Genomic DNA, 13,158 nt, shown 5'->3' with positions numbered 1-13,158 from the left:
TGGCTGTAAGGTCCCTATTGGAACTAATAGTTCTTTCTTTACCATGTAATCCAAAATGTTGACCTTTCCTTTCCAATGTTAACCTGATTTCTACTGTCATTGTTGCTTGGTGAAGCTTAAAAACTCAGTCACAGTGCTATACACGACATATTATATGGTAGTGTTATATAAGAAGATAATAAGTGCTATCTAATAAGATAATGTGTTATAGCAGAAGCTCTCTCTTTTGCCACAGCACTGTCAGATGACCCATAATAACCTAGTGTGAGACATTCCCATGTCACTAAGCCACATCTCTCCCACATTTGAGGAAGCAAATCAGAAGACAGATAAGCAAGGTTACTACAAAGAAAATAACTTTGGAGAGCTTTATTATTATTTTTTTAACTAAAATGTTTGCAAATATCTAATTTTCATTGCTAAAACTATAATATATTTCACCGTTATTGACAACACAACTATCCCCTGCAGCTCTAGAGATGTCTTTTACTCCTTCTAGAACTCTCTCTGTATCTTGGAGCATTCATACAGAAGTGAAACAAACCATGAAACCCTGAAAACCTGGTGTGGGGAGAAAAGTTATATTTGGTGGCAAAAGTAGTTACCTTTGGCTGGTCCAGAATTTTTTTTTCTTGCCCTTCAGAGTCCGTTCCTTTGCTCATTAGTAATTCAATTTGGTTTTTTTTCAACTCACATAGAACTTTCCTTTTTTTCTCAGGAGTGTTATACATTTTAGGAGAGTGCAATCATCTTTAGAAGAACCTGGGGAACTTTTCCCTAAGGAATGTGAAAATAGGTTAACTAGATTGGCATTTGTCAAGCTTTGCCCTCAGCTTGAAGTGCTCCATTGGCAGAGGTTGGCCAATGAATAGCAGCTTCTTGTGTCTAGGGGTCCTTCTCCTTCTTCTCATGGGCGCTCTGTTAAAGGTGGAGAGCTATGTTTTATATGATTCCCAAGAGCAGTTTATTTTTGCCCTTCCAGTCCATGTGAGCCCTCTTCATACTGAAGGACTGCATCCCCGGGCCTCCTCCCCAGGAGGATTTCTGGTGGCCTCCTCGTAGGAGGGCAGTAAACACTGGGAGGGGAGAGTGGCCTCCGGGGGCAATAGGGAGTAGGGGAAGTCCTCACTGCCCCAGGCCAGGCCGGGCAGGAGGTCTGTCACCTCTTCTGCAGGTGGGTGCTCTGGTAGGTCAATGCTGAACACCTGCCCTTGGGGTGGCGGGGACTTGCAGCGGCGGTACAGGAACAACAGCAGAAAGGCCAGGAAGAGCAGGATAGTGGCTGGCAGAAGGATGCACAGGAAGGGCTCCACATCCTCCTGGGTGGAGCTCACCCACTGGGTGCCCTGGAGTTAGGGAAGGAAGCCCAGTTAGGAGATGTGGAAAGAAGGCCTCGCATTTCTTTTTTTTTCTTTTCTTTTTTCTTTTTCCTTGTTTTTTTTTTTTTTTTTTTTTTTTTTTTTTTGAGACATAGTCTTGCTCTGTTGCCCAGGCTGGAGTGCAATGGCGCAATCTCGGCTCACTGCAACCTCCACCACCCTGGGTTCAAGCAATTCTCCTGCCTCAACCTCCCGAGTAGCTGGAATTACAGGCATGCACCACCACGCCCGGCTAATTTTTGTATTTTTAGTAGAGACGGGGTTTCGCCATGTTGGCCAGGATGGTCTCAAACTCCTGACCTCATGTGATCCGCCCACCTTGGCCTCCCAAAGTGCTGAGATTACAGGCATAAGCCACGGCCAAGGCCTCGCATTTCTAAGGTCCTGAAGTTCCCTCTCATCTTTCATTCTTCTTTCTATTATTACTCATTCTAAAAATCACTGTTATTTACTTATGCCAGTGAGCTTAAGCCTATATGAAATAATGTTAATTTACACAATAAAGTGTGAATTCAGAATGTCAAAAAGTATACGTTGATGAGATCTTACAACATTTCCACAAAAGTAAAAATATTGAAATAAGTTTTAGTTGGTAGGTCTGCTGTTCATTTTCTTGAATGAAAATTCTTACTATTTATGTACTTATTTTATTTAGAATGAGACCAATTATGATTTATTACCACTAACGGATCATGTGGGACTCACTTAAGTTCTTTAATTCTGGAACAAAATCTCATTATGTGTTCACATCACATGTAAAAATTACATGCGTGTCAAATGTAAATAACTGAATTTGGATTTGATAGTTGGTGCTTATGATGAATGAGATTTTAAAAATTCTTTAAATTTGTTTTTGTAAAATTTGTAGGATAAATATGCAAACATTTTACCTTTTTAAAGATAAAGAATTACAGATGAATTCTTGGGCAACCTAAAAGGTATTGATTTTATAATATTAGCTTACAGAAATGATAATGGCTCCTGATGGCAGAAATAATACAATAGGCATGAAATGATACTTAAACAGCAAAGTAGGAAAGCAAGGTTAAAAAAAATACTGTTCCTAATGCACAGAGACTGCCTTTAATAAGGCTACTAAGAAATAATGAAGTGTTAAAAAGTTTATCTCTTTTATAAAGCATATAGTAACAAGTGTAAATGTTAGTATCTACTATGGAGGAAAAGAAAATATTTTAAAGCCTTGTAATTATGTTTAAAATAAGCAAACAGAATATTAAGCTCTTTACTTATTTAAAAGAAAACGTAGGCCAGGCCCAGTGGCTCACACCTGTAATCCCAGCACTTTGGGAGGCTGAGATGGGAGGATCACTTGAGGTCGGGAGTTTGAAACCAGCCTGGCCAACATGGTAAAACCCCATCTCTAATAAAAATACAAAAAAAATTAGCTGAATGTGGTGGTGGGCACCTATAATCCTAGCTACTGGGGAGGCTGAGACAGGAGAATCACTTGAACTCAGGAGGTGGAGGTTTGCAGTGAGCCGAGATCGTGCCACTTTATTCCAGCCTGGGCAACAAAGCGAGACTCTGTCTCAAAAAAAAAGGAAAAAAAAAACACCCTAATAAACTATGAGAGATGAGGTTCACTCCTTGCTTTTGGTGGAAAGGACACATGTTTTGCTGGTCATGACCTCTTAAGAGACTGGTTTATCTAGCTAGCATTTTATAATGCTAGATGTTTGTATAATCTTTTGTTATTCCCTAAAGACTTTACAACTATGTGTGTGGTTTTGACTTGAAATTAGATGGTTTGTTTAATATTTATATTTCCAGATATTTTGTCCTTGGTAAGATATGAATTAAGATATTTTAGCTTAAAGAACATAAAAATAGTGCTCTCGAGAAGCAGAGCATCATCTTTGAGGGTTGACAGCTCTGTGTTTGAATTCCTATGATGTTCTAACACGTGTGACTGTGGACTGTTCACTTGCCTTCTCTGGGCCTAGGCTTTCTCCTCTGTGAAATGGAATTAATAACATTGTTATCAAGGGTTAACATGAGAAGTAAATGAATTAAAGTGCATAAAGCTCTTGGTGATAATACTTATATATTTATATCTCAGTGACTTGAATGGTCAAGTTTACTAAACCTAAAATATTAAAGATAATCAGAGAAATCTACAAATTGATTGGTGAGGCTAGAAAATCAGAGAAATCTAGAAATTTATTGGTAAGGCCAGAAAATAAAATCTGGCATAACTAAATTTATATTTTAATAAATACATATTTTCAGAAAAAAAGTCTCATGGTTTATATATGTGACTGTTCTAAACAATAAATTCTTTCTGTTTCTTACATAAAATCTAATTTGATATCAGAATTATTAACTTAAAATCTGTTGTGACATAGTAAGGACTTTGATTACAAAAACTGTAAGAGTAGATGAACTCATAAATTTGCTACAATTATTAAGAAATCAAGTTGGAGTAAAAACATTTTAACTATAATTTGTTTTTTCTCTCTAGATGGATCACCAAAAAAAGTTTTAACATTTTTAATGATTAAATAATAGCTTAATAGCTTATACTAGCTTAATAATTCAATAATAACTTTGGCTATTATCTCTTTTAGTATTTCAACCCTGATAAGCATAGACAATTTTTCATAATCTATTTTTATTTCATTCTTTATCAATAATATGGATGATAACAGTTTCTGATCAGTTGTGGCCATCAATTTTAAATTCTCTGTTTTATCCTAGATAGTTAGTAGGCATAGAATACAGAGATACTTAATGTTCTATTTAAAAGGTTTTCTGTTACAGATTCTTTGTTTATAATTATGCTACTTACGGTATTCTCAATACTAGTTGCAAAAATTCGGGAAAGGAGAAGTACCACAGTCCCTGCTGTAATCAGTACTTCTGTTGGCTGATTTAAATTTGTCCACATAGAAAGTGGCATTAGAAGACTTTTATACAGCAAACTAGGACAATTTTTTGAGACAAAGGACTTTTCCAGTTAAGAGAAGCCCAGAGCTATCGGACAAATTCATTACAATATCCTTAATTTGCTTATTTAATTATTTATGGTATGTTGTTTAAAATTGTTGGATTTTTTTAATGTGGAAAGGATGTCTTTTTTAGTCAAAAATCCTAATTTGCTTACCCGCCTCAAAGTTATTTTTTAACTTTTAATGTTTTTCTGATGTTTATTTTATATTGGCTAAAGGGATTTGTTGTTCAGGGGATATTTTCAAGAAATGTCCAATTAAAGGTGTAACTGCTAAAGGATATCTCAACATCCATATCAATATATATTTGTGTATTTTTTCTGTAAAATGTGGTTTTGGAGAACTTAAATACTAATCTCACCAGTTGGTTTTCCAGAAAGCAAGAAAATAGTTTGATTTCGTTCTTTCTTGGGTTGTCAGCAGTGTCACTCATTTCTCCTCTGATTATAAAATTCTTAGGTTTTAGATTTGTAAAAATATTTGTCCTTAATGCTGCCTCCTACGGAGACTGCACCGGTGATTTGCCAGACAAAGCAAAAGCAGCTGCTGCATTTCTTAGTGAGAGACAAAATCTCTTTAACCCCCTGCTGTCTTACCTGAAGTAAGATGCGTGGTTTCTGCTAACACTTAAAAACAGTGGTTAATACACAGCCAGGACCAAAGAGAGGCTCTTATTTTTGTATATGTAGACATTGCACCCTGAGCAAAGAACGAAGTTGTAACACCGAGGCTTTTCCGTTGTAACACCTATGTTGACCCCTGGTTTCAGGTGTTCTTCCACATATTTCAGATATCAAGGGTTCTTAGGAGGATACAGGTGTGCCAAGTTTTACTTCAATGTATCCTTGTCCAAAAAGTATAACTTTCAAGTTATTGCCTTTAGACCAAGCCAATCAGTGAATTCATATTTTTGTTATAGCTGTAAGACAAAATTGCTACCACTACATTTTAAGATCCTAAAACTATAGGTATTGTTGATTTTAAAACTGATGAAGACGTTTTGGGGAAAAAAGGACTTAAGTCATAAGTACAGACCTGCAGCTGGGTCTCCAAGAGAGGCGGGCTGGGCTCGCTGGTTAACGACTCGTATGTCTCCCGGCCAGCATGTCCAAACTTCTTCCAGCTGCTGCCCAGCAGTCCCCGCATGTTTTCATTCCAGCTGACGCCCTGGCCACCCTTCCACCTTGCTGCCCAGATTTCAACAATGCTGCTTGCTCTTGGCCTGGATCCAGTTTGGATGTGCTTGGTCGATGGCTGTTGGTAAACTCGTCCTCTGATGAATGGCAACAGGGAAAAGAAACCAACCAGAGAGACCTCTCAGGACTGACTGTTTAGATTCGGTGCTTCTGGATTTGTGTCTGTGGCCTTTATCACTATAGGGGTTGGCATCAGATATCAGATATGGAATAGATTTCAGACAAGAGAGTTTTCTGCACTAGCATTACTACAGTGCAAAGAATGACCTCAGTGAATAAAGAGCTGTTTATATTTAGGATGTAAATAAGAGCCTTTCCCTTTGCTTAGCACACCTCTCTCTAGAGACCTATCTGACCAAGGAAAACTACTCAAGCTGAATTTCCCACTAATTATTTCTGGATTCTGTGGTACAGAGAGAAGAGATATTTGGTAGAAAAGCAAAGACTCATTAATATTTTACTGAATTTACAGATGAAAGATGCCTAATGATAAAGTTGTATGGAAGACAGACCATAGCTTAGATCGTTTGGATGGAATGTTTGCCAATTTCAATTTGTAAAAAAATCAAATTAGCAGTACCTAAATAGTCTTCCTTCTGATTATCTTGTGAACTTCATAACGGTATTGATAATCAAGCTTAAAACAAGGAGTTTTCAATTTGAATGTTCACTGAGTTGACTTTGGGATACTTGATTCTATGTATTATTTAACATTTAAGATATGGTGGTTGAATTATCTTTTAGTGGAATAAACTTCAGCTTCAAAGATTTGCACAATTGTTATGGAGAATAGTCTGAGCAATTTAAAAAGAAAAAAGATCTATGCAAAATGTTATAACTCAATATTACAACCACCCACATCCTTATCTAAGCATCATTTCTGTACAAGTGATTATCATGCTGAAATAATATTTCTTAACCAGGATTATTTTTTTAATCTTGATTGAGATTCTTAATGACTGGCCCATGGTGGTTCATGAATAGGTTTCAGGAGGTGATAGACTCTCCAAACTTTGTAGATATGTGCAATTTTCTTGGAAGAATCCATAGTTTTCATCACGTTTTCAGATGAGATCCAGCACATTCAGGGTGGTATGGCCAGAGCCTTCACTACCTTTTCAAAGACAGCTGCCATACCCAACAGATTGTTGTACTTTGTCAAATTTTTTGTGGTGAAAGTTTTCATTAAGTGTCCCAGTACCTCAGTCAGTATCCTCGTGTGGAACTCTCTTTTTATTTCATTTCATCATCATCTTTCTTATTGTGGAGTAAGCTGATTTTGTGCTTTCCATTAAAATATTGCCTTGTTCCATTTATGTGTTCCTATTTTAAATACATCCTGTATCCCACCCTTGATACATCAGAAACACCTGGCATCCAGCGCACCATTTTGCTTTCTTGCATTTCAGTGGCTTTGTCAATACTGTGGCCTCAACATGAGCCATCCTTCTCCACCTCATTTGCTTATTTAAACACTGTATCTTCATTTCTTTAGAAGCAAATTGGAGGTCTGGATTAAAAGTATTAAATATGTGTCTGTAACATTGACTCTCTTCCAGTATTGAACAAATTAGATACAAACTCCTGCACTTATGAATACATCTTGGGGTCCCAAAAAATAACAAATTGCACAAATAAAAAATGTATCAGAAGAAGAGAAATATTATGGGGAAAAAAGCAGAGAATGGACAGTAAACATTGAAGGGAGGAGGCCCTTTGAAAAGAGGACATCACTTAGAACCTCAGAGGTAAAGTGATATTTGAGCAAAGACCTGAAGACAGCAAGGGACTGAGCTATGAAGACATTGGATGAAAAAACATTGCAGACCCAGGGAACAGTCAGTGCAAAGGCCCTGAGGTAGGCACACGCCTGGTTCCTTCACCAAATGGCTAGTAGGTCTGGGTGGGCTGAAGCAGTGAACTAGAAGAAAAAAAGTAGAGGATGAAATCAGAGAGGATCTATGGGGGATTAGAGGGTAACATTGAGTTCAGGGTTTATAGAGCATTGGGAGAATTTTGGCTTTTACTCTAAGTGAAATGGAAGAGCTATACAGAGTTTTGAGCAGAGGAGTGGTAAGATCTGACTTCCTTTTTTTTTTTTTTTTTTTTTTTTTTTTGAGACAGAGTCTTGTTCTGTCATCCAGGCTGGAGTGCAGTGGCATGATCTCAGTTCACTGCAAGCTCCGCCTTCCGGGTTCATGCCATTCTGTTGCCTCAACCTCCTGAGTAGCAGGGACTACAGATGCATGCCACCACGCCTGGCTAATTTTTTTTTGTATTTTTAGTAGAGATGGGGTGTCACTGTGTCAGCCAGGATGGTCTCGATCTCCTGACCTCGTGATCCATCCACCTCGGCCTCCCTAAGTGCTGGGGTTACAGGAGTGAGCCACTGTGCCCAGCCCTGACTTCCATTTTAAAAGGATCACTCAGGCCTCTGTGTTGTAACTAGACATAGGGATTAAGAGCAAATGCAGGGAGACTAGTTAGGGGTTTTTAATAATTCAGGAAAGGAATACCAGACCAGAGTAGGAGCAGTAAAAGATAGAGACAGGAGGCAGAGAAACTCTAGGCAGACAGGGGCAGGTCCCTGGCAAAGCCCCAGCTTCAAGCCCAAAAACCTGAAACACCTGGCTCAAAGTGAGAACTTCTATCTTGTTTGCCTGCTCTCTCCTGATTGGTTCTTTCTGAAGAATGTCTTTTTACCAATTGAATGTTGCCTTTTCCAAATCTACCTGTGGCCTGCTCCCTCTGATCCTGTGCCTATAAAGACCCCAGACTCAGCTGGTAGAGAGGAGAAACAGCTGGACATTGAGAGGTCACTTGACTTCAGAGACAATGGCTGGATGTTAAGAGAGGCAACTTGACTTCAGGGGAGAGTGACCTGCCCTTCCCATCGCCTTTCCAGCTCCCCTCTTCCCTGAGAACCCCTTTCATTGCTCAGTAAAATTCTTCACATTCCCCATCCTTCAACTGGTCTGTGTTACCTCATTCTTCTTGGGCACCGGACAAGAATTCGGGACCCACCAAGTGAGGGTACCCAAAAAGACTGTCACACTGGCCCTTTGCCCTCATTGGTGAAAGGCAGCCACTCCATGTGACAAGGCAAAGGACCCACTGAGCTGATAACACACTGCTGTCTGCAGATGGTGGAGCTAAGAGAGCATTGCAACATGCCCTCTGGGGCCTTGAGGTTTGGTACTGCTGGCACTAAAGTGACTGGCCGATTCCTGCACTTACTTGCCTACATGGTCCCTCCCATGAGGGGTCAAATGGGGTGGGCTGCATAAATGGGGCGTCCCTGTCATGATCCCACAAAGGGGTAAAAAAAAATCCTGTGTCAAAAGTGGTGAGAGTCTAGATTCTAATATGTTTTAGGGATAGAGACAGTAAGATTTCTTGAAGAACTGAAAGTGGTATAAGATAAAGAATGATTTAGAAGAATTCTAAGGTCTTAGGCTTGAGCAGCTGCAGGGGTGGCCATTGTTATTTACAGAGAAGGGAAAGACTGGGGTGGGGTTTTGTTTTTTAAAGCAGGAGGAATAAAGATCAGGAGTTGGTAATAGATATGGTAAGTTTTCAGTATGCATGAGTTTGGATATTTGTTATTTAGTTTAAGGGTGAGGACTAGACAAGAGATACTAGCTGGAACTTATAGGCAAGGAGATGATTTTTAAAGCTAGGAGACTTAACGAGATCACCCAGAGAATGTGGGTCAATAGGATGAGGAGGCAGAGTGAGTGTCCAGTGAGCTGAAAGGGAAACCAAGAGTGTGTGGTGTCCTGGAATCCAAGTGAGAAAATGTTTCTGGAAGGGGAAAATGATCATCTATCTCAAAAGTTACTGTCTGATCAAGTAAGATGATGAATGAGATTTAATATTGGATTTAACACAATGTATGTAAGTGTATATATGTGGGGGGGCATGATGGTTGTTTATTTGGACAAGAGGAGTTTTGATGGAGTGGCTCTGGGGAAAGCCTGATTAGAATGGTTTTAAGAGAGAAAGGAGAAGAATTAGAGATTCTTTAAACACCTAGGCTTATTCTGCTTGAAAGTGGAACAGAGAAATGGTGCAGTAGCTGGACAGTGACATGTCATGAAGAAGGTGATATACTTGGAACAAGTTAATAGATTATAGAGAAAAGAGAACATTGGTAACTCTGGTATCGGCCCTCAGCAATTCCACTTCTAGGGATTCCTCCTAAAAGGTAATCTGATGGGCAGGAAGCGGTGGCTCACGTCTGTAATCCCAGCACTTTGGGAGGCTGAGGTGGGCAGATCATGAGGTCAGGAGTTCAAGACCAGTCTGGCCAACATGATGAAACCCCTTCTCTACTAAAAATACAAAAATGAGCCGGGAGCACCTGCAGTCCTGGCTACTTGGGAGGCTGAGGCAGGAGAATAGCTTGAGCTCGGGAGGCAGAAGTTGCAGTGAGTCAAGATCGCGCCATTGCACTCCAGCTTGGGCTACAAAGCAAGACTCTGCCTCAAATAAAATAAAAAAATAATAATAATCTGATGAATATTCAAGGATACAACTAAGTACTCAAAGATATATACTTTTGAAAGACATTTTAACAAATCTTACACATCCATACTAACAAACAACTGGAAATAAAATGTCTACAAAATGATATTTGGGTAATAAGATATAAACATATAAAGATGTATTATCACCTGAAAGTAAATACCAGAAAGATGCAACCATGTTCACAACATATTGTAAGGAATGTGCCAGGAAACTGCATATTTAGGCCAGGTGTGGTGGCTCACGCCTATAACCCCAGTACTTTGGGAGATGGAGACAGGAGGACCACTTGAGGCCAGAAGTTTGAGACCAGCCTGGGCAACAAAGTAAGATCCCATCTCTCTCTCTCTCTCTGTGTGTGTGTGTGTGTATATATATATATACACACACACACACACAGAGAGAAAACTGCATGTTTATTATAAATCTGCATATCTCTGCAAATAGACAAAAAAGTCAGCGTTAACAATGGCACTTTTTTTCTAAGTAGTGAAATTAGGGTTGTTTTCCATAGGACTATGGATTTTATTTCTGAGGATCTACATTTTGTAATTTTTCTATGAATATGTGTTGCATAAGCAAGACCATAGTTCTCAGATTTGCCTATCTTTGAAGAACTGCATAAAAGCCACCCTGTGGTAATATTCTGTTATTTCCTGCCCTCCACCTGAATTAGAATGAATCACTATTTCCTCTGAATTCCCACAGCACGTTGCTTAATCCAATATTACAGACTTATTTGATTCAGCTTTGTGTTATTTCAAAAGTAAATTAGGAGACTGTTAGCTGACTTACAAAAGGCCTCACTGAGGAGTGGCATGAAATAGTGGTCTCTGCTGTGACTGACAGCTTATGAAGACATGCTTAGTCTATAGAGCCAATAGCCTTTACCTGCTATAACAGCTTACAGAAATGCTGTCATATTTCAACTCTAGAAAGCTGTTGTATTTCAATTCTAAAATCTGTAGATTTTTAAGGATCACAGTCTTTTTTTCAGATCTCCACAGCCTATGCTCATTTGTTTTTCACGAATTATTTCTTTTTCACACTAAAAGGCAGACCACTTCCTTTTATTTCCACGAGTTTTTAACCATCTCACATTCTCCTGTTCAGAACTTTTATAGACTGATGTTAATTATAAACACTGACTACAATTAATCTGAAGATCAGATTAGCTATCTATAAAACTTCTTTAGGTATTTCAGAGCTGAGAATAGAATAGTATTTATATTTTCTACTTTATTCTTCTTTTTTGAAAATGAGTTGAGGTTTTCATCCATTTGGCTGCTCTGTTTTTTTTTTTTTTTTCTTCCTTAATTTCGTTGAACTTGACACAGTTGATTTGCTATTATGTTTTCAAGAACTACTGAGACTTCTACATTTTTTGGTCTTATTGGTTGTGGATTAGTTGGCTGTAGGGAAGTTTGTTTGTCGTGTTATACATTTCACCCTCTGGGCCAATAATAGAGAAAAAGCGCCAGAAAACCAATGGTCAGAGATGATTCGAGTAAACCAGATTACCATAAAAAAGGTAGCTTCCCCCCTACATTCAATTTCCAGATTAGCAAATGCATTTGAATTTTAGTAAACTGGTCATTATACTATCTCAAGATACTGTTATAAGAATTTAATAAGCTTGTATTTGATTAGGGTGACAGAAAAACTAATCAGTAGACTGCAAGCAGCACTGTGACTAATCACCGTGCCTGAATCAGACTTCCAGGGAGACCCAGGGTTCATCTAAGGGTCACAGATCTGCTCTTTGGTTTTGTTAAACTTTGGCCATGATAATCTAGAAGGAAAGCGATAAAGAGTTTGAGTAAATTCATCGGCAATATGAACGGAAAGAGGAAGATTACCAAGTGATTTTTTTAAAAACCAACCAAGAATGATGATGAAAAAAGAAAAATCACTGATATAAAATTTACTTTGGAAAAGTATAGGCATCTATGAAATTGGAAGTTTGAGCAGAAGATTTAAAAACATTTTTGCCTGTGGAGGAATAATTAACGTAAAATACAAGGCAAAGATCTTCTGTGTTCAGTTTGATGAATTTTGACAGTTTTAGTCATGCTTGTAACCTAAAACAAGATATAAAGCATTTCCATCACACTAGAAATTTCCCTCATGCCTTTTTCTGATCATTTCACCTTCTTCCTCAGTCAACTATTCTCTGCTTCTATCTAAAATGGAGAAATATTTTTTAAGATCTAAATTCTTCAAAACATCAAGGAGCAGAATATGACATTTATAAGTATATGGTGTTCTCTGGTAATGAACTACGGTATTTTCAAATATTTGGTCTTTAGTTTCTCTTAATATGGAATTAAGGAAAAATATAGATATATTGAAAATGATCACAAATGTTTGGTTGATAAAATGGTATTCTTGAATTTAAAACAGAAAGTAGTAGATAGACATATTAAAAATCCTCATGTAATTTGTCTAGCATATTTATTAAAGTATATGACAGGGAGTTAGTTAGTGTGAAGGAATACCATTATTTATTACCTAAATTGTCAAATATTATTATTTTTTGAGGCAGGGTCTTGATCTGATGCCCAGGGTGGAGTGCAGTAACAGTATCGTGCAGGCTCAGCCTCCTGGGCTCAAGGGATCCTCCCACCTTAGCCTCTTGAGTAGCTGGGACCACAGTCACATGCTACCATGCCTGGCTAATTTTTAAAATTTTGGGTAGGGACACGGTCTCACTATGTTGTTAGGCTGATCTCAAGTTCCTGGGGTCAAGTGTTATATTATCTATGTACCTTTCTTCCTTTCCTTTCCTTACATTCCCCCTTCCCTTCCCCCTTCCCTTCCCCCTTCCCTTCCCCCTTCCCTTCCCCCTTCCCTTCCCCCTTCCCCCTTCCCTTCCTTTCCCCCTTCGCCCTTACCTTTTCCCTTTTCCCTTCCCTTCGCTTCCTCAACTTTAGCTTATAAGAAATATTCTGGCTGGGTGCGGTGGCTCACGCCTGTAATCCCAGCACTTCGGGAGGCTGAGGCGGGTGGATCACCAGGCCAGGAGATTGAGAGTATCCTGGCTAACACGGTAAAATCCCGTCTCTACTAAAAAAAAAAAAAAAAATG

General features: G+C 38.7%; 1 protein-coding gene across 1 annotated transcript; it reads right to left on the bottom strand.

Moving 5' to 3' along the window:
* Positions 1–358: 358 nt before the first annotated feature.
* Positions 359–5,773, bottom strand: SMIM28 (small integral membrane protein 28). The gene is made up of 2 exons (XM_038000691.2): positions 5,384–5,773; positions 359–1,346 (listed from the first exon to the last, which is right to left on the bottom strand). The coding sequence occupies exons 1-2, from the start codon at positions 5,492–5,494 to the stop codon at positions 999–1,001; spliced, it is 459 nt and encodes a 152-aa protein (XP_037856619.2). The 5' UTR covers positions 5,495–5,773; the 3' UTR covers positions 359–998.
* Between the last annotated feature and the right edge of the window lie 7,385 nt (positions 5,774–13,158).

This window comes from Chlorocebus sabaeus, chromosome 13, assembly GCF_047675955.1.
Source record: "Chlorocebus sabaeus isolate Y175 chromosome 13, mChlSab1.0.hap1, whole genome shotgun sequence".
Classification (NCBI taxonomy): Eukaryota; Metazoa; Chordata; class Mammalia; order Primates; family Cercopithecidae; genus Chlorocebus; species Chlorocebus sabaeus.
The sequence above is the reverse complement of the archived record's forward strand: the minus strand, read 5'-3'. Positions and strand labels throughout refer to the sequence as shown.

Bases quoted from the DNA above. Each gene is read 5' to 3' on its own strand.
- SMIM28 (XM_038000691.2), bottom strand. From the start codon at position 5,494: ATGCGGGGACTGCTGGGCAGCAGCTGGAAGAAGTTTGGACATGCTGGC. The intron at 1,347-5,383 runs GTCTGTACTTAT...CCCTAACTCCAG, and splicing joins TCTTGGAGACCCAGCTGCAG to GGCACCCAGTGGGTGAGCTC.